The sequence below is a fragment of the Chelonia mydas genome, chromosome 10, assembly GCF_015237465.2.
Source record: "Chelonia mydas isolate rCheMyd1 chromosome 10, rCheMyd1.pri.v2, whole genome shotgun sequence".
Taxonomy (NCBI): domain Eukaryota; kingdom Metazoa; phylum Chordata; order Testudines; family Cheloniidae; genus Chelonia; species Chelonia mydas.
The window spans coordinates 46208014-46229773 of record NC_051250.2 but is presented as its reverse complement, the minus strand read 5'-3'; the positions used below and the strand labels follow the sequence as shown (position 1 = coordinate 46229773).

The following is a 21760-nucleotide window of genomic DNA, read 5'->3' as shown; positions in this document are numbered from 1 at the left end:
TGAGAAATGCCCTGCACTGGGGGGGTGGGAGGGGGTGTGAAATTCCACAATGGCAGTTATAGGTTTAAAAAGAAGCAGGAATCCTGAAAAGGAACTGGGCAAGAACCATGCTGCAAACACAAATATTTTGCAGCTCATGAGGCCTGGAAACATTTTTTGCAGGCTCAGTAAAAATACTTGCAGGATGTCCGTTGTTCTGAGCACTGGGTTTGGACAAGCAATCAGAAATCAATTCCTTTACCTCCAGCTCTGTCAACAATGTACAATGAAAAGAACCATCTGGATCATTTTAGACTTAAGAACTCATTCACCCACATGCACCAGCCATCACCTGACCAGCTAAAGGCTGGACTTTCCAGGGTGTCTCTGCAGCATCTCTAGCTGGTTATTACATGATTGATAAAGACCTCTGGATAGCTAATGGGTGCTTAGAAATCAGCTCTTCCTCAGAAGGAAATGGGACAGCAGTGCCACCTGAAGTTAAGTTGAGAATTGCAGTCTCTAAGGTGCCACAAGTCCGCTTTTTCTTTTTGAGGATACAGACTAACACCACTGCTACTCTGAAACCTGATCTCTGCTCTGGTATCCTGCCTCCAAGGCTGCATCACATCCCAGAAAGAAGGGACAGTGGCTGTGTGTGACAGCCAGCCTGCTGTGCCAGGCCGCTCTCTGATCACTCTCTGGTACGGAACACTCTCCAGAAACCCGTGGTCGGGAGGAGGGGGGGGAACATAAGCAGGAGAATTCTGCTGGAGCGGTTTGAGTAGGGAGTGGAAAGCAGGGATCCCAGGAGTTAGGGGTCGGGGGGAACAGCACTGATCAGGGTATCACATGAACTATCCTCTCTCTTTCTTTTAGAACTGTGGCTCTGATTAAGAGGTTGGTAAAACCAGAACCTCAAATCCCAGCCCTCTTCAAACTTCAGGGATGCAGGATTCACATGCCAGGATCCAAATCTGTCCCTACAGTTTTGGCTCCAAATCCAGAAAGGCCCTTTTTTCCCTGTGAAGAGGGTGGGATTTTCAAAGGGGCCTAGCACTGGCCGAACTCTGCCAACCGTCTCTGGGTGTTTCACCGTTGACTCAGCGGAAGCAGAGTTTGAAAAAACAGGGTTATTGATCTTCAGGAGAGCCCAACGGGAGGGAAGTGAGAGGCTCCCACCCACTCTTCACATGGCTCTGTGAAGCTGCTCTCCTGGTCCCTGCCCCGGTTTAAATTTCACATGCCTACCTCAGAGTTGCCTAGAGCTGACGAGACCCAGCTTTAGCCCACAGACATGCAGGGGTTTGATGGAGCTACTACACCAGTTTACACCAGCTCAGGATCTGGCCCCAGACAGCATTCCTGCCACCTGTGCTGCATCCAGTGCTGCAACTGAACCCCCCTCCCACACACACACACCGCTCAGCCATCTGTTCCCCCCACCCTCCTTCACACCTCACATGCCCCTGTCTGACATATGAACCTGGCACAGGCTTTGAGGTTTGTTTTTTAAGACCTGCATTGATTCCAAGATTCAAAGTCCCAGGGCTCCTGGGCACCCAATCCTGCTTTGACTGACAGCCATTGACTGCAACTGGAGCAGGGTTTAGGGTTTACAAACAGCGCTTTCCCTCAGCACGGACACAAGGTCCCCAGAGTCCTGGGTTACCTGCCTTAGCTATCTCATTCTTGGGGGCTGCGGCTGCATGGGGTCACAAAGACGTATTGGGGGGGCATGATCTCCTCCCATGCTTTATGGCTGGATGGGGTAAGGAATTTTATGGAAGGGAAGTCTTGTAACTTTTTTCTGATGTCATCTGAGTGCATGGTATAGAAACAGTTGAGAACGACTGATTCATAACCATCTCTTACTGGCATTTATCCTATGTCCAAATTTCTCGAATCTGGGAAAGCATCCCGAGGCTCCTGGCTTAGATTTCTCACTCATGAGATGAGTTTCATTTGTCTCAATCTAGAGACTCCCATGGTGTTCCTTTGGTGGAGTGATATCTTTCATCCTACAAAATCCTTGGGGATGAATGAACTGGCTTGTGACTAGGGACGGAGGAGGTCCTTTTGCCTAATTTCAAAGCCAAGCAGATACCATGGGCGTGTAGGTTTGATTTGATCACAAACTTTATCAGGCTCACATCCTACTTAGGCTAGACAATGAGAAAAAGCGAAGGGAGGAAAAAACACAGACAAGAGTGGGCAGAGTGAGAAGCAAATATGGGGAAGGGGGTGGGGTGGGGGTGGAAGGTGCAGAGCAAGGGCAAGAGAAAAATACCAATGACTCAACCAATGCAGCCCCTCTGTTGCAGGCATCACTCCTATGCATTGGGTGGCAGAATGTGTCCTAAATAGACAGCACAGGTTACTCCTTAGCTAGCAAAACAAGTTAGTTGGGTTTTTAAATGGAATCACCCTTTAAAGATCCCTGGGTTTAAGTTACAGGGGAAGGGTTCATGAACTCAACACACCTATGCCAAAGCCAGCAGCTCAGGTCAACAAGCACTTTCTCCGATGCCAAGAGCTTTCCCATTGCTCTTTGTAAGGTTTATGACCTTGAAATAGCTTCAGGTGTAAACTCCACTTATGTCACAATCAGCCTCCAGAAGGGGAGAGACCAGGGCCAGCGTCTGATATACTGGTGTAACTGGCATCAGAAGCTGGCCCATAAAAGCTCAGGGGTCAGATCCTCAATTGGTGTAAATTGGCATCACACCATTGAAGTTTATGGAGCGAAGCTGAGTTACACCTGCTGTCAGTCTGGCCTGTGGACCGAAGATCGTTCAGTCGATCTCCCTTCCAGCACAGGATTCTTCTCAATGTTTTGTTCAGACCTATTTTAAATTCCTCCAGAGAGGAAACTTCCCCCACTTCTTTTAGGAGACTGATGCTTAGAGGTGACGGTGGGGTGGCAGCTGGCAGGGCATTCTCCATGAGGGCCCCAGGGGCTCTGGAATTCCCTCCGGTCCCTAGTCCAAAATAGCCCAGACTGGCCAAGGGCAGGGCCCATTTGATTCAGCTGGCCTTTGCAGAGAGGGGACGAGGGGACGGAGGCTGGGCCATGGAGGTGTTGGTGTTTGATTGCGTGCCCCTGGCTGGTGGAAGGAGTGAGCTGATGTTTGCCATCCTGGTCTCCTAGTTTCAAATGATGGGCAAGGTGCTCCGAGCTGAGCTTGGCAGTTTTGTACCCCCCTCCCCCTCGCATGCCCAGACAGGGGTGGAATTCCACCAACTCCAGGGGAGTGTGGCCTGATTTACACCCCTGGGAAAGGAGAACCAGGCCCTTCATAGTCCATTCCTCTCCATAGCGCCATGTCCAATGCCTGTGCTGGGTAAATAAACAGGGCCTGACTCCCAGTTCCCCAAAGATCCCTTTACACTGCTCTGGCAAGGGGCCCTAAAGGGGGTGAAAAGGTGCTACCCTTCCTCCCTCAGTGCTCTTCTCTACTCCCACTCTACGTGGCTTTGGCCCCGTGTTAACTGTACATGCCCTGTTGGGGCCCATAACCTCTGGGCAGTTCCCTGTTTAGCTGCCCATCATCGGTCTCCCGCACGGGGAGAGGGTTAGGTTGTAGCAAGATCCAGGCACGACTTCGGAGAGCTCCTGGAGATTCAACAAGATCTGGGCTGGGCTGGCAGAAGAAGGATGCTCCAGGGAGAGCTGGCGGCCCTGGGCAAGAAGCTGCGGGCGCTGGGCAGGTCTTGGTGGGAAGGGACGCAGGCTTTGGCACCAGGAGAGGGGGCTCTCGGCCAGGACACAAAAGGCGAGGGCGAAGCGACGAGCGGAGGGAAGGGGCAGGGATCCGAGGAGGGGCTGAACTCTGTCTTCGGGCCAGGGAGCCTCGCTGCAGGGCGGCGGAGTCAGAGGGGCAGATCGAGGAGGAGAGAGCGGAGCTGCGGGCACCCTGCGCAGGGACGGGGAGCCGCGTCTGGGCGCCGGGCTGCCGGGCAGGGGAGCCCGGCCCGGGGGAGCAGCGGGAGAGGCCGAGCTGTCCCAGAGCCGCCAGCCCCTTGCGGGGTCCCGCATGGCCCGGCTCTGAGGGGCTGCGCTCGGGAGGAGCCCGGACGGGACGGGAGTCCAGGGCGATGCTGCGCCTGCTGGAAGCCGAGCTGCTCTTCGCTTCCCTGCTCTCCGGACCCTTCCCGCCGCTCTCCGGGGATCAGAAGAGGTGAGATGCGGGGCGCTTGGGGGCTGTCACCGCACCAGCGCGGCTGGGGGCTGCGGGGCGAGGGCCGGGCGCAGAGGCAAGCCCGGGGCTCCCGCCGGGGAGGAGGGCGCCCAGGAGGAGATCGGGGGCGCAGTGCGGGAGCCGCCCGCCCCACAGCAGCCGAGCCTGCTCCCTGCTCCGCCTGGCGACCGCCCCCGCAGGTCTGCGCTCGGGCCCGGCGTGGGAAGCTCGAACGGCTCCTTCCCGTAAGCAGCGCGACGGGCCGGGCGCCGCGTCTCTGCCACTAGCCGGCACCCCCGCCTTTCCCCTCCGCCGGCTCCCGGCGCCCAGCAGCCCGCCCTTGGCGAGCCCCGCGGGACTCTGCCTGCACAGGTCTCTGACGCCTGGCGCTTGCCACTTGTCCTCAGAGCCACTGAGCTCCTGGAGCTGAGCCAGCACCTGCTATTCCAGTCCCGGAGCCCCCCCCCCCAGCTCTGCCAGTGCCCCCATCCTCACCTGCAGCCCCCCCCCCCCCCGCTATTCCAGTCCTGGGCTCCCCCCAGCTCTGCCAGTGCCCCCATCCTCACCTGCAGCCCCCCCCCGCTATTCCAGTCCTGGGCTCCCCCCAGCTCTGCCAGTGCCCCCATCCTCACCTGCAGCCCCCCACCCCTCTATTCCAGTCCCGGAGCCTCCCCCCCAGCATTGCCAGTGCCCCCATCCTCACCTGCAGCCCCCCCCCCCGCTATTCCAGTCCTGGGCTCCCCCCAGCTCTGCCAGTGACCCCCATCCTCACCTGCAGCCCCCCCCCCCCCCCCCCCCCCCGCTATTCCAGTCCTGGGCTCCCCCAGCTCTGCCAGTGACCCCCATCCTCACCTGCAGCCCCCCCGCTAGTCCAGTTCCAGACTCCCCCCCAGTTCTGCCAGTGCCTCCATCCCCACCTGCAGCCCCCCCCCCCCCCGCTATTCCAGTCCTGGGCTCCCCCCAGTTCTGCCAGTGCCCCCATCCTCACCTGCAAGCCCCTCTGCTATTCCAGGCCTGGGCCATATTGCAGCTCTTTCACTGTAGGTCAATCCTTTGTGTGTTTTTGTTTAAAGGTGCATTTCGTGCTGGGCTGACAATAGCCCTGTAGATGACAGTCCTCTGTGGATTTGTCTGCAGGGCAGGCACAGCATGGGTCCTGGCAGCAAGAGCTTCCCCACCTCTTGGGTGAGGAGAGAAGAAAGAGTTCAATCTCCATGGTGCATTCAATCCCTAGCCTCTCTTCTGAGAGGGCCACCAAGGGCTTGCGAATTAGCATTAATTGCATTTGGCAGTTGTGCCCAAGGAACTGGACCCATTTCGCACAAGCCACCGAGCAGCCCTCAGCTGGTAAATGACTTTCAGCGCTCGCAACCTGGGCCAGCGCTGAACTAATGATCTGGCAGTGAAGGGATCCATTCCCTGTTACTAATCCCCAGACCCCCTCTGCAGCTCAGAGCCCCAGACCCCCTCTGGAGCTCAGAGCCCCAGACCCCCTCTGCAACTCAGAGCCCCAGAACCCCTCTGCAGCTCAGTCTGGCCTGACAGCATGAGAGTGTGTGCCAAGGTGTCTGGTTGCTCTGTAATGTGGACAAATGGGGGACTGGAATAAACTGAGCTCAGTGTGGCCCCATTGTGTTAAGGGCTGTACAGACATGTCTGAAGACAGCCCTTGCCCCAAAGAGTTTATAATCAAAACCTACTGCAGCCTCCAGTGTCTGGATTACCACATGCCTTTGCCCATCCGGTGGAGGAAGAATCCTGGGGCAATGTGGTTCTTGTCCCCCTGAAGGCATGCTTGGAACAGGCTTCGCACACAGACACCTTTACTTACCCCTTCAGCATTTGTAACTGAGGTCAGGGAGCTGAGTTCCAGCCTGGTTTAAGAAGGACTAACTCTATTGACCCCACTGACACTGCAGCTGCTTCCATCGGGTCTGAATCTGACCCCGTGGGAATTCTGAGGGAGGAAGGACTTCAGGTTTGGGCTTTGATTCTCTTCTCACTTACAGGGGGGTAAACCAGGCATAACTCCCTTACAGTCAGTGGGACTACACCAGTGTCAACCTGGGGATAAGAGTCAGGCCCCAGATCAGGCCCATCTGTTTTGTTAACATGTTCGGTGCTGCAGAAGGAGAGAGAGAGAGAAAGATCTGACTCACCTTCAAGACAGACAGACAGCCTGTCTGAGCAGAATGATTTATAGCTAAGGACATAAGCACCAAAGTATTTTCCAAGGGCCAGATCCTCCCCTGGCGTAAATGGGCACGCTCGCTCTGTTGACGTCAGTGGAACTGTGCCGATGTTCAGCAGCTGAGGCGCCGACCTTAAATCCCCTCCCGCACGTTTTGTGGAGCCTCCAAGTAAATTGTTTTTCCTGGTGTTGCACAATGGACTAACTGGAAGCAATGACACATCACCTTATGCCTGTCAAAAAAATATCTGCAAAAGATGTTTCAGATACGCCAGTTGTGTTGATGGGGCCAGTGCTGCCAAAGCTCCTACCCACAGCCGCAGGACAACTTCCTCTCCTCCCCCTGACACAGGAGCACTCCGCCTCACCCAGCTCCCAAACCACCACATGGCATGAGTCTGTGTGGTTTTCCAGGCCATTAGACCGCCCTCCCCCCCCCCAGGGTTGTTACTGCTGCAGCTGGCTCAGATGTTACCAAGGAGTCCAGCCAAAGGGTCTACCAGTTGCCTGGGAGGGGGAATTTAGTGACTTTCATAATAGAAGGACGAAATGGGTTGGATGGAGTTTAGAGAGCGTTTCCGGGAGGTCCCTGTGCTCTGCGGAGGAAGTATCACCGCAATGGAGTGACGCCAGGGATGACTCTGGGCCAGTGCAGCATTGCCAACTCTCGCAATATTGGATGGTTTGTTTAAAGCCCTGCTTCCCCAAGTCACGTGATCAGGTGAGAATCTCAGCTTTCTTTTTTAAAAAAGTAAGCTTGTAGCCCAGAAAAGTTTGGAAACGTGACTTGAGGGCACCCCCAGGCTGAGAAACCAGAAGGCAGATATAAAGAGCCCCACATTTATTACTTCAAAAAATACACTTATGATATTTAAACCTCTCATGAATTTTGGGGGACTGACTCCTGCTTGTTTAATATTTGGGGCTGGCAACACCACTGGTGTATCTGCTACACACACAGCTGCACACACTCACAAAGACACACACACGCACACTCAGATTGTACAGCCTCCTGCTCTCTCTCTCTCTCTCTCTCTCTCTCTCTCTCACACACACACACACACACACACACACACACACAAAGCCACCTTGAAACTCATGAGCGCTCAAAGTCTTTCCCGACCTGCTCTTAGACACAATCCATACACAGGGGAATCAAAACTCCCCCATGCCCTGGGGGTTAGGTTTCTTTAACAAAAAAACTGACAAGATAACATAACGAACAACTACCACTTCACTTCCCCAGAGCAGCAGCCAGTTGCTGCTCCAGGCTTAGTGCTGGCGGCCCATAGCAATAATTCACTTTCATTGTTTACTAGCCAGTGTAGCAACATCTCCATGGTCTGGTGATCACTAGCTATAACAAGCATGATGTTAGCTACAGCTCGCTTACTATCAAAGGCAGGCATGTGGCTAGATCACCAGACAAAGCAGGTATGATAGTACCTAGGGCTAGAAGATCACTAAGCACTGAAGGGATGCCATTAGCTAGGGCTAGAAGGCTCTAGCTAAGGCTAGAAGGCTCTGGCTTGAGCGCTAGAATGTAACTTCCCAGCCCGAGCATGTTGCTAGCAGATCATGGCTATGGGTAAAGGTAAGATTATGTCACGGAGGTCACAGATTCCGTGACTTTCAGAGACCTCCATGACATTTTCCCCCAGCCCTGGGGTGGAGGGCCAGAGCTGTCAGCTAGCTGGGGCTCTGGAGTTCTGAGCTGCTGTGGGCAGTGGGGGGACCCCAGAGCTCCCAGCCCCTGCAGGCCCCACAGCCCCCGCAGCTCCGAGCTGCCATGGGGGGACCCCGGAGCTCCGAACCACCGTGGGTGGTGGGGGGACACTGGAACTCCCAGCCTCTGTGGGGACTCCAGCAACTCCCAAGCTTCCTGGGTGGCAGGTGCTGGAACACCCACACACTTCTACAGTGGGGCTTGGGCTCCCATCCCCCCACCACCTGGGCTTCAGTCCTTCCACCATCAGTCCCATTTTGTCATAGTTATTTTTAGTAAAAATGACAGGGACAGGTCACACGCTTCCATGATTTTTTGTTTATTGCTCATGACCTGTCCCTGACTTTTACTAAAAATAACCTTGACAAAACCTTAACCTTAACTATGGGCTAAAAGCAAGGTAAAGGCAGGCATGCCACTGGCTAGGAGCCCTGGCCAAGAGCAGCATATTGTTATAAACTGGGTGAAACCTAATCATGGGTTGGGTTAAAAGCTCATTGAGGTTGGTAGGTGTGAACTCATCCTTCTGTTAACATAACTGTAAACATAAATGCCACCTAAGACAAAAGCTGTGTGTGAAGCCATCCAGGCGCTTCTGGGCTGAGTATTGTTTGGGATAGGTTTGTATGGGTGTGCAAGAGAACACACTGAAACTGAGGACAGAGCCAAGAACAGAGAGGGAAAAAACAAGAAAGCCTAGGGCCTGGTCTGCACTACAGAGATGGGTCACCATAAGGCAGTTTACGTCAACTTAACGCTGCAAGTGTCTACAACATTTCTCCCGCCGATGTAAGATGCCCAGTACACCCACCTAATCGCTCCACCTCCGCGAGAGGCATAGCGCTTAGGTCAACGCAGTCAGGGCGAAGCAGTGTCCGTGTACACACTGCACTGCTCACATCGCCTGTTGCTGCCTTTTGCCTCATGTGGGGCTGAGAGCTCAGGCTGTCAAAGGCAGCAACAGGCGATGTGAGCATAGAGTTGACAGCCCGAGCCGCCCTGCCACCAGGGCTGACAGCCGGATTCCCGCCAAGCAGGGGCTGGCAGCTCAGTGGCAGGGCTCCAGCTGTCAGCCCAGCAGGGGGAGCTCCAGCTGTCAGCCCCGGCAGGGGTCTCCGGGCAGTCAGTGCCGCGCAATGCCCCACACTGTCAGTTAAATCGGTGGAAGCGCTCCTGGTGAGGACATGCACCACCAACAGAGGGGGCATAGTGTGGACATAAATCACGGCAGTAATTACTGTGGTGGCTGTACATTGACCTAACTTAGGTCGACCTCTCTTTGTAGTGTAGACAAGACCTCAGTGTGGCCTCTGAGTACAGTTTGACCCTGGAAAAAGTTGGAGATTTGAGAGAAATGCATCAAAGAAAATACCAGGCTCCATCAAGTCCTACTTCCGACTGGAACATCCCCAGGGCACCAAAATTTGACTAGCTTCTCAGGTCACAAGTATCCAAGGGCACTTGCCTGTGATGTGGTCTGTTTGGAGGGACGGTTAATTCTGACAAATACAACCTTAAGGCCCTGATGTCACTCCAGACCCGAGACGAGTGAGCAAAAACCACCAGACCATGTCTACTGGTCTGACACGTGCCTATGACACTCAGGTGGGACGGGCTGAGATGGCTTTAGGAACCAAGGCAGCCTGCAATCTGATCTGGAAGGAACAAACTAGACTTAAACTCTTCCTTCATCTTTCCTGCAGCAAATCTTGTCCCGAGAATAAAATCCTGACCATGGAATACTCCTGCACAGGAGCAGGTGGGACGCCGGCCACATGCTTACGGTAAGTCATGTGCCTATTTGGAAGCTCAGGGTGGGAAAGGGGAGGCATGTGCAGCACCCCTAGGATTTTGAAATTGGGGGGCATCTAGAAGGCTTTGTCTTTCCTATAATGAGGATAAACAAACAGGTCACAGCTCTCAGGATAGATTGACTGTGTCTAATGGTTAAATCCGGGGAAGCAGGAGCCAGGATGCCTGGGTTCTATTTCTGGTTCTTCCACTCTCGTACCAAGGGCAAGTCCCTTCTGCTCTCTATGCCTCAGTTCCCATAGCTGTACAATGGGGATAATAACTACACCACAGGGGGTCTGATCCTGCATTGCTTGCACAATCACAACGCCCAGGAGGAGCCCCAGCTGGTGTAAATCAGCGATGCTCCAAGGACTCCGGTAGAGCTATGCTGGGAGTCCAGCCCAGTGACTGTGAAGAGTGTGAATGTGTGAGGAATGCAGGAGCGGGCCTGAGGGTGTTCCGGGGCTTAATGAGTTAATATCTGTAAAGTGCTTTGAGACTCACAAATAAAAGACCCCCTAAACACTCACAGTATTAGTGCTATTACCCAGAGCTTCTCCAGTGAAATCCTCCCGGAACTCTTCCACAGTCAGGGCTTTGTGCACTGAGGTGCCATGTGTGATCTATAGCTCTACTGAGATCACGAATCCTGCACCAGAAAAAGGAGGTCTGAAGTGTCCAAACCCAAACCATGTGTCTCTCCGAGGCAGCCCAGCTGAGCACCAGATGTGGCCAGCTTCCCTTGGACCGGCATCATCTTCAGTCGAAAACGAGGAGAGCAGGGCTTGGCAGGCTCCAATCATTGCAAAGGCATTTTTTAAATGCACACTCCAGCATTTTTTGTGCATCGCCAAGGGAATTCTTGAGCCTTTGGAGACTGGAGAAATAGAGCAGCGTGGAGTTTTGGGAGAGAGCTGAATAGACCCAGCCACTCGCTGAAAGAGAGATCGCAGACGCACATGGCAACTCTGTGCCCGTTGCGGTGAACCCTTGGGTCTCTCTTTGGCTATGTCCACACTTACGGTGGCGTGTCGAGTACCATCGTGCCGCAGTGAAAGGCGGGCTGCATCCCCACTTGTCACTGCAGCATGTGACTACACATCGCAGTGAAAGGCTCTGGCAGGGGTGGGAGGCAGTGGGACACTGCACCGCTAAACACAGCAGTGTAGACGGGAGTCGCTGCTTGGGTGTGCAGAGAGCCATGTAGGGTATGTACCCTGAGGGATTCAGGCGTGTAGGGCGCTCAATCTGCCTAAGCTAGGGGTGGGCAAACTTTTTGGCCCGAGGGCCACATTGGGGTTCTGAAATTGTATGGAGGGCCAGGTAGGGAAGGCTGTGCCTCCCCAAACAGCCTGGACCCCACCCCCTCCCACTTCCCGCCCCCTGACTGCCCCCCTCAGAACCCCCGACCAATCCAACCCCCCCTGCTCCTTGTCCCCTGACTGTCCCCTCCCGGGACCCCCTGCCCCTAACTGCCCCCCCAGGACCCCACCCCCTAACCAATCCCCCCTGCTCCCTGTCCCCGACTGCCCTGACCCCTGTCCACACCCTTTCCCCCTGACAGGCCCCCCCAGGACTCCCACGCCTATCCAACCCCCCCCCGTTCCCCATCCCCTGACCGCCTCCCCCAGAACCTCCCCCACATCCAACTGCCCCCTGCTTCCTGTCCCCTGACTGCTCCCTGGACCTCCTGCCCCTTATCCAACAATCCTGCTCCCCGCCCCCTTACCACGCCACTCAGAGCAGCAGGACTGACAGCTGCGCCAGCCGGCCGGAGCCAGCCATGCCACCGCACTGCCCAGCAGGAGCTCGCAGCCCCGCTGCGCAGAGCGCTGGTGACACGGCGAGCTGAGGCTGCGGGGGAGGGAGGACAGCAGTGGAGGGGCCAGGGGCTAGCCACCCTGGCCGGGAGCTCAAGGGCCGGGCAGGACGATCCCGTGGCCAGATGTGGCCCGTGGGCTGTAGTTTGCTGACCTCTGGCCTAAGCCGTGCCACACCATCTACACGCTATATACACCCATGCTAGCTGGGTGTGCAGTGTCTGTACTCTACACGCTGCCGTAGACGTACCTTTTGATCCAGCAGATTTGTAGTCACGTAGCCCCTGCAATACGCTAGGTGCTATCCACACACACACACATAGAGATAGTATATTTTCAAAGGCATCTGAGTGGTTTAGGAGCCTAAGTCCCATTTCAAAAGTGACAGTGCCAGATTTTAAAAGGTATTTAGGTGCCTAACTCCCACGGAAATCAATGAAGTTAGGAGCTTAAATACCCTTGAGGATCTGGCCTTCAGTACTCTGAGTCTTACTGAAAGTCAGCCGTTCTCTCGGCTTGTCTACACTTATACGCTGCAGTAGTGCCTCAGTGTAGACGCAATCTACACTGACGGGAAGGATACTGCCACCAGCATAGGTAATCCACCTCCCCGAGAGGTGGTTTCCAGGTCGATGGAAGAATTCGTCCATTGACCTAGTGCTGCCTACACACCAGGTTAGGTCGCCTTAACTACGCTGCTGTGGATTTTTCATTAGTTCGACCTAATTTTCTGGTGTAGACCGGGCCTTAGGCTCTTAAATCACGTGTGTAAAAGGGACTTGGCCGCTCGGTCACGCAGGGCTGATCTGCACCGGGAACTGACATCAGCACAGCTACATCTCTCAGGGGTGTAAAAAGCCGCAACGCCGAGTGATGTAGTTAAGCTGATGTAACCAAGAATTCTTCCATTGACCTAGCTACTGCCTCTCGGGGGTGTGTGAATTAACTACAGCAGAGGTTCTCAAACTGTGGGTCAGGACCCCAAAGTGGGTCACGACCCCATTTTAATGGGGTCACCAGGGCTGGTGTTTAGACTTGCTGGGGCCCAGGGCCAAAGCCCAAGCCCTGCCACTTGGGGCCAAAGCCCGAGCCACACTGCCCGGGGCTGAAGCCCAAAGGCTTCATCCCTGGGGAGTAAGGCTTCGGTTTTGGCTTCAGCCCTTGGCAGCAGAGCTCAGGTTACAGGCCCCCCGCCTGGGGCCAAAGCCCTTGGGCTTGGGCATTGGCCCCCTCTCCCAGGGTGGCGGGGCTCCGGTGGGCTCAGGCTTCAGTCCCCCTTCCTGGGGTCATGTCGTCATTTTTGTTGTCAGAAGGGGGTCACGGTGCAATGAAGTTTGAGAATCCCTGAACTACAGTGACAGGAGAACCCCTCCCCTCGCTGCAGTGAGTGTCGACACTGAAACATTACAGCAGTGCAGCGGCAGCCATGAAGATGTTACCCCTTGCTTTAGTAAAACTGCAAGTTATTGGGCTCAGTGTAGGAATCACTAGGTCAATTTCTATACTCTGTGCTGTGTAGGTCAGAGAACATATCCAAACAGTCCCTTCCGGCCTTACAAAAAATTGTATAAATCTATATCCGAGGCTGCGTTAGGGACGGGGATAGCAGATACAGTCAAAATAGGTAGATTTCAGATCAATAAATGAAACCAATAACTACCATCCCCAAGTAGCCCTGTGCCAAAATCGGTAATATTATCCAGAGGAAGAAGCAGCATGTTTGGGACACCCCACAATGGTGGGTGGGGCAAAGGAGAGGGGGAGGAGTCAAAGAGGACCCCAAGGCCTGAGTGTTGGGGGCTGGGGGTGTGATCAGTAAGGACAGGGGGAGCAGGGAAGGTTAGGGAGGGAAGCTGGGGAGATCAGTTTCAGTCTCAGCGAGAGGGCGAGATGCGGATTGGCTGGAGAGAGGCAGGTCAGGAGAGGGGAGGTAGAGTTCTGAGTCACCGGCATAAAGATAGTGGCTGAAGCCATATCAGTGGATGAGATCCCCCAGAGGCAAGGGGTCAAGAGAGAAGAGGAGGACAGACCCTTGCAGGACACCCAGGCTGAGGGAGGAGAAGAGCCACTGAAGGAAGGGGAGGTAAGAGGAGAGTGAGGGGAGAAGAGAAGCACAAACAGTGAGTGATTATGTGGAGAGGTTGGGATGCCTGTTGTAACTAACTAGCCCCCTGGCAGAAGGAGAGGCTGAGAAGTTACTATTGCAAAGCACAAGGGTGTGCAAACTCCCCCACCCGCGGAGCTGGAGTGGGGTAGAGTTGCCTTTCCCAAGCCAGTGTTCTGATCTGGGAGGGCAGCCCCCAGACCGGACCGTGTCTTGCTACCTGCTCTGTTGGGCAGACCCCCAAGACTTCTGCACGCTGTCACCAGGGCTGGAGAGGAAATTGGAAGCACACTGGCTGGCTGAACCTTTGCCCAAACTGCCTGCTGAGTCAGCGATGATTACAGGACTGGCTGGGAGCAGGGCCAAATACCTTGCAGGGCCCTGCCGAGCCGAGCTTCCCCTGAACTCTTTCATTACTGCAGCAGCTGGGCTCCAGCATTTTAATTAGTGAAATTGTGCAGAGAAGCAGAGGGGGAGCGAGGGTGGGGGGGTTATTCCATTGGGCATTTGCTGCTCCTCTCAGCATGGGCTTCCTAGCCACAGGCAGGTCTGGGCTTGGCTGGGGCTCCCCCCGAACGCTAACTCGGGGGAAGCTGAATCAGCACTGTCTATGCCGCCCCAGCTGACATGCATCACATATCCTCGCAGTCCCCTCTTCAGCTCCAGCTTGACTGGCCTCAGCAGCCCCAATGCTGCAATCTGGAGAGCTGCTGGGCCAGGTCCTTGGGACCAGCCCTGCAGTACCCGGTGTAGCTGGGAGCGAGCGGCTGGAGAGGGATCTTTCTGCCAGTCCAGTCCCAACTCAGGACAGCCTCACGGCTGGTTCAAGGTGAGCTCATGCAGTGACTGCATTGCACACAACAGCTCAGGCCTTTGTCCTTCTACCTCAGCCACACCCCGGTGCTGCGGTGGGCAGGAGGGGTAGCACAGAGCTGGCTATACTGGCTCTTGCCCACACAGCGGTTTCCCCTGTGCCAGGAAAATCTCCAGTAATTGGCGAAACAGGCCTGGAGGCTGCTTTGTGCCACCAGACTGGTGCCAAGCTGGCTCAGTGGGGACCAAGATCTGGTGTTCCGCTAGGGCCTGATCCTGAGAAGAGCTAAGCATCCACATCTCCCATTGCCATGTCCCCAGGTCAGACCTTTTCTTCTGAGCCTCCCCACTTTGAGCCACCAGTAGCTCCCAGCCCTGCCTTAGAGAGATTATTCCTCTCCTTGAGCCAGAGGGCACTTCAGCCTCCTCGTTCAAACAAGCGTTGACTGTCGCCAGCTCTGAGTGATGGGAGGCCTTGGTCCAGAGGGTTTATCCAGGAGTCTCTTCACAGCTGGATTGCGCATGTAGCTGAGAAGGGCGTCCGGCGAAGGGTGAGCTCTGCCTGACGCTATACCCAAAAGTAAGGCTTTGAGCATCCTCCCCTTCAGTCCTGGGAAAAAGTGGGGCGGGGATTGGAATCCAGCCCAAATGCAGCCGACGTGCACTACTCACAGATGCACGAGAGTTTCCATAGTCATGGTGGTCTCTGTGCCCAGCTGGAGTGACTTCTTCGCTCCTCCTGGCGCAGAGTCAGCTGACCCCAGCCCAGATCTCAGTACATCACCCAAAGGAGGAGGAGGAGGAGTAGGGAGATTGTGGCAGAGGGCAACTTACCTAGGTACCGTGCAGCCTCAGCAGCAGTACAGTCTTACTGAGATCGGACCTTGCCATGTGATTACAGAATGGGTGGAGGAGGGGGATACAATGGATCTACCCTCCCTCGTTTGGTATGACATTGTGTGATGATATCCCAGGCGAGACAGTGAGAGCTTCCAGAGCCAACACTGAGGTAGTCACAGCATGAGCTCCGTGTGATGCTTCCATCCCAGAGGACAATGTCTGAAAAGGAGCCATCCCAATTCTAGGTGGAAAGTACAGCTCCAGGGAGGGGGAAGTACCGAATGACCGAGTCCAAAGGCAGAAAGTTATGGTTGGCTGGTGATCTGGGCTGGCCTGCACTGGAAAATTAGCTTGGTCCAGTGTCATCACTCAGGGGTGGGAAAAACCCTAAGGGCTTGGCTACACTTGCGAATTAGAGCACATTAAAACAGCCCCGGGCGCCCTAGCTCACTACCTGTCCACACTGGCAAGCCACGTAGAGCGCTCTGACTCCACGGCTAGAGCGCTCCTGGTACTCCACCTCGGCAAGTGGAATAACGTTTGATGAGCCTTGGCTGCATCGCCCGGGCGTCAGTGTGAACGAGGTGTTGCATTACTGCACACTGATCAGCCTCCGGAAACGTCCCATAATCCCTTAAGTCAAGTGGACACTCTTCTAATTGTTTTGTAATCGCTGCACGAATGTGGAAATGCCCTTTCAAAGCTCCGTTTCTGACAGCCAGCTGCTTATCTGCTCCGAGACAAAGCAACCATTACTGTGGCATGCTGTGTGTGAGAGAGAGAGGCGGGGGAGGAAGGGGGGTCTGCTGCTGTCTGAACTTACAAGACAGCATGCTGACATGCTCTCAGCCCCCCCAAAACCCACTCTCTCTTCCCCCACATACACACAACACACTCCCTGTCACACTCCACCCTACCCCCCATTTGAAAAGCAAGTTGCCCATAATGCACTGCTCCCAATGCCGCTGCAAGTGCTGCAAATGTGCCAGTGTGCTTGCAGCTATCAGTGTGGACAGACTGCAGCGCTTTCCCTACTGCACTCTCCGAAGGCTGGTTTAACTCAAAGCACTCTACATCTGTAAGTGTAGCCATGCCCTAAGTCCCTGCGTAGACAGCACTAGGTTGACGGAAGAATTCTTCTTCCATCAGCCTAGCTACTGCCTCTCAGGGTGCGTCTACACTGAACTGCTACAGTGGGAAGTGGGAACTGCTGCAGCTGTAGCGTTTCAAGTGTAGATGCGCTCTAGGTGTGGAGCAATGGGTGGGCTCTGGCATGCATTCGTGTCGGGTGATGTTTCATTTAGCCTTCCAATGACCAACCTGGAGTGGGCAACTCGCTCTATTTGCAGCTGATTCTGAACAGGGGGCGGGGGGTAAACAGTGAAGGCCAAAATCCGTTCTCAGTGTGGACCCACGGTACTGGGGGTGGAGAAGGAAGGAGCTGGGAAGGCTGCTTAGAGCCCAGTTTTATGGGCCTCTCTGCCTGGTAGCGCACAGATGGGATCTGGAGAGAGGTCTGCTGCAGTCCTCTCTCCCCCGCCAGCCTGGAGGGGGCGCCATGGCTGCAGGACCCGACCCTGAGGGAAGGCTCCGTGTTCCCCTTGCTCTGGGAGCTGGGCAGTAGATTTACACTGGAGCCTTCCCAGTGATGTCAATCAGGTTGCCCTCCAGGGTGTCAGCAGAATTCTTTTGCTTGGCAGAGAATGCAGAAGAATGATCCTGTGGTTAAGGTGCTAGATTTGGACTGAGGGTTCCTAGCTCTGCCACAAGACTCCCTGTGTGACTCTGGTTCCATTACTTAGCCTCACTGTGCCTCAGTTTCCCCAGATGTAAAGTGAGGATAATCATGCTGCCCTATCTTTGAAGTGTACTGTGAGGCTAATGGCGCAAACTTTCAGGAGGTGCCTAGAGTCTTTGGGGATGAGGGCTGTAGCCTAGACAGACAGACAAGCCGATCAGGAGCTCACACCTTGCTATCTGGCTAAATGAGACCATGCTGTAATAGGGGGATTGGGGTTAGAGAGCGGAAAGGCTGTGGAAGGCCATGGCGTATCAGCAGATAAACGCTGGGTGAAGTGCCCTTCTCTGGCCTGCACAGCTGCTCTCAGGAACTTGGCATCTGTGTGGACAGCAGAACGCTGGAGTCCAGGTCTGCCCAGAGGAGGATCTTTGGGCAGGAACTGGGAGGAGCGACTGGGAGGGGCTAGGCCAGCGAGGCGAGATGCTCAGGGCCCAGGCTGTGCAGGCACGAAGGGTTAAAGCCGTGCGTAGGCACTGGTGCCAGACCTCAAGGTGCATTGTGAGGCTGCGGGATGGGGGGACTGGAAGGTCATTTTAATTAAAGTGTCTACACAGAGGGTTTGAGAAAACAAACCACAGGCTCCTCCCTGCCCTCGACTCTGCGGGAACCTGGCTTTTGCTTTTAATTGAATTACGCCGCAGACATCTCCCCTCTGCTGGGCTGGACCCTGCCTGGAGTGACACACCACGGCTAGGCAGCAGCAGCCCAGGCAGGGCAAGGACCCAGCCCAGCAGGAGACACAGAGAACTTAAAGCCATAGCAGGGAGCAGTGCAAGGGCTTGGCATTGGGCAGTGGATCATTCCACCTACATGTTGCTGGCACTAATCCAGACCAGGCTGATAGTGATAGCAGTGGGACCGGTCCAGGGTTCTTTGCTCGCGGTCCCCAGCCAAGGTTCATTTTGACCCTCTCACCTGCACCCTGGTTTTCATTCTGTGTCCCCCAGGAATTCGTTGATTTCTGTGATCTGTGGCCATGTCCTTCCCCTAGTGGGCTCTGCACATCTGCCCAGAATTCAGATCGGCTGGCAACGCCACCACCAGCATAAACCTCACCCGGACAGAGCCTGCGCAGCTCAGCAGCTAGGGTGGTGTCTCTGGCACGGGTGCTAGATCGCTGCCTCCCCAGAGATGGGCATGGCCATTTCCGGCCCCTCTCCGCATTCGGCTACGTGGGCACATGCACCCGACCGTGTCGCAGACCCAGCTCCCGAGGGGCTGCTGGGGGAGCCTCAGCCCTACCAGGCTCTCGCCTGCCCCATGGTACACCGGGGGAGGGAGAGCAGGGTGCCAAGGGGATGGGTGTATCAGAACAGGACCTCCTGCCTCTTCAGCAGCGTTTGCCGACCATCTCCCACCACGGACTCGGCCCTGAAGCTGCAACCCCTGCCCCGCCGGCTCCTTTGCCGAGCTCTTTGCCGCTGACCCACCAACCAGCCATCAGGGCGCTGGGCGGGGAGTCTTGGGTTCTGGTCCAGGCCCTGCCACTGGTCTCCCGGGTGACCTCGGTGAGTCACTTCCCCTCGCTGCAGCTCTTTCTTCTCCCCGCCTTTGTCAGTCTCGTTTATTTTGACTGGCAGCTCTTTGAGGCAGTGATCTCTCTGTCCAGCACCTCTCGGCACCACTGCAAGAGCAATCACAATGGTGCCCACGCCGATGCGTTCTCTCCTGAATGGCATCTCATAGACTTTGAGATTTTAAGGCCAGAAGGGACCATCAGGATCATCTAGTCTGACCTCCCGCCACGTCCCAGGCCACAGAGCCTCACCCACCCGCTCCTGAAGTAGGCCCCTAACCTCTGGCTGAGTGACTGAAGTCCTCACCTCATGATTTAAAGACTTCAAGTTAGAGAATCCACCATCTCCTCCATGCTACTGGTTGAGTGCGGCCGCTTCTGGGCTTCTACGAGGCTTCTCCCTTCCAGTGAACCTTTCCCCTGCAGGTCCCCAGTGCTCGCAGCTGTCTCAGATTTCATCAGCCCCCTTTGTCCCACTGTGCTTCATGCCATTGCCATGTGTAATGGCCCAGCGGAGGCAGAGGCCAGGAACGTCTCTAACAGCGCCCCCCCGCCCCACCCCTTGAGGGTTCAAGTGGCTTTACAAAACATATTTCAGCAAGATCCCTTTGCTTTCCCTGTAACAGTCCATGTCACTGCTGCAGCTCTGCGGCCCGGATGCTTTGCATGGAGCTTACGCCCTCATCAAACTCATCTCCGCCTGCCGCTGCGCCCCAGGCCTGCAGCTAGATTAACTTCCCTGTGTCCCTGAGACGAACTGCAGCCCTCACCCCTTTGCACTGACTGTCACTGGGGGCAGGGAAGACTGGGTTTGCAAGATGTTTGCAGCAGGATTTGCACTGGGCACCTTCTGAGGACAGCAGCCAGGCCGCTGGTACATTGGTGACTTGGTCCCATGATTAGCCAATTGCAGTATCAGCAGGTTTGTTTGGGGTTTTTTGGGGGTGAGGCACAGGATCTAGTGCTCACTGGTTCCAGAGCCAGCAATTTAACTGGGCACCTTGCTAGTCTAACTGGTTTCTGCGCCAGCTGGTGGAGCTAGGCAAGGATCATCCCATGCTTCTGTTCAGCATTTTTAAAGTGCCCATCACCCTTGAATGGCGGCACACAGGGCCAAATTCATCCTGGCACTGGAGGGGCGCTCAGCACACAGACCAGGAGGGGTTGGGGGGGGAAGGTGCTAAGGTGCCTCCCCTATACTGAAGTTGCTAGGGGGTCAGTTTGGCTCTGGCCCAGGGCAGACCAGCCCCAAAACCTGCCCTCACTTGTGTCTGGCCTCTAAGGACCACTGCAACAGCTGGGAATAGCCCAGTGCACAGGAATACGCTGGCCATGACCCCTCTCTCCTCCAACATGCCCTGCTACCAGAGACTCTTGTGGGGGTATGGCCTAGACCCCCCATGATATGGACTCTGCCGAGATTCCACCTATAAAGGTGGAATTCCCCAGAGCAACAGATCCAGCTGGTTTAAGGGCCCTGTCGCAGGGTGGGCTGGACTCTTATCCCCCCTGCATGGGGATTCAATTGACTTTATTAACCAGATTCTCCCACCCTTGTTCTGTTCCCAGGGATGCATCTCCCCCTTCCCGTCTGGAGCGCTAAGCTGACATTGGCTGGTGTTCTCTGCTCTGCTTCCCTGCTCTCTCCCTAGAGGGCCGGGATCGCTCTGTCTCATCTCTGAGCCCCGGCTCCCCAGCAGTTCCCAGGCAGCAGCAGCTGCCTCTGTGCCAATCTGTTCCCATGAGGTCACCGCTGCCCTGCTTCTAGCATCAGACAGATGAAACTTACATACCCCTGGGCTCGCTCTCTCTCTCATTAGAAGCATCCACCCGCCGTGCAGATGTGGGATGATGGATGTACTTCCCACCCCCCCTGCCACTGAGTGCCCATTCCCTTTCACCCAGCCCACTGTGAAATAGACATCAGGAGAGAAATTGCACTGGGGGTGATGCTACTGCCTGTACCAGCAGCAAGGGAAACCGCCAAGCTGGGATTTTTTTAGCCTGCACATCAGCCCAGATGAATAAGGCCTACCAAAGTGGGTGGTGCAGAGGAAAGCAAAGCCCTGGAATTGTGTGTGGCAGGGGAAGGGGGGTATGGAGTGAAGATCTAAGATACTCCAGGACAAACCTTTGCTAGACTGAGCAGTGGTGGACTAAATAAGTAGGAGGGTTGAAATTGTTGTTGTTAGTCTCCAGCATCAAGCCCCCCCTCTCTCAGAGCCAGGTAGCCTAAATCTGACCTAACTCCCACTGGCTTTACAGCAGTGTGGTGCCATTGACTTCCCTGGAACCGAGCTTACATGCAGACGAGTGGGAGCAGAACGCAGCCCAGAGTTTGGCTGGCTGCAGACTCAGGCAGGCAGCACCACACCCCAAAAGGTTGTCTCTGCAAGCAGAGGGGCAGGAAACTTTGTTTTAAACTAAAGCTTAAATAATGGAGAGAAGGAGCCAAGTGAGAAGGTGGCTGACTGTCCTCCCTCCTCTAAAGCGGTAAATGGGGGGTATGGAGTGGGCAGCGGAGGGATGGGGGATCTAGGCTCTCAGCCCACATATCCTGGCCAGCTCTCCCTTTGTGCAGCCCTAGAGACCCAACCAGGCCCAGTAGCTAGACGGCCATTGCTCCCCAGCCGAGGGGCAGGGAGGCAGAACATACAGCAGGAGCTAGTGTTGTTTCAGGCTCTGGGGGTGTTGCTCCCCCCAGCTCCTCCCCCTCCCACGCCTGGCTTAGTTTGCTTTAGATCTGAAAGCGTTTTACAAAGATGGGAGGTGTTATCCCCTTTTAAAGACTGGGAAACTGAGGCACAGAGAGGGGAAGGGGGATTTTGCGTAAGGTTACAGAGTGAGTCAGTAGCAGAGCCAGGAATGGAGGAACCCAAAGGGCTTGGCTCTCAGGCCTGTGCTCTAACCTCTGGCACACACTGCCTCCGACTGCAATGGCCCCCCTTCTGTACGCTACAAACTGTACTCCCACATGTCTCCTCTGCCCTCTGCT

General features: G+C 55.3%; 1 protein-coding gene across 1 annotated transcript in view; it reads left to right on the top strand.

Moving 5' to 3' along the window:
• The first annotated feature begins 3833 nt into the window (after nt 1-3833).
• Nucleotides 3834-21760, top strand: part of LOC102936514 (collagen and calcium-binding EGF domain-containing protein 1) — a 31942-nt gene continuing 14015 nt past the window's right edge. The window contains exons 1-2 of the mRNA XM_037911620.2: nt 3834-4160; nt 9781-9861. Coding sequence (XP_037767548.1) covers nt 4078-4160; nt 9781-9861 — 164 coding nt within the window. The 5' untranslated portion in view covers nt 3834-4077. The remainder of the gene's footprint in view (nt 4161-9780; nt 9862-21760) is intronic.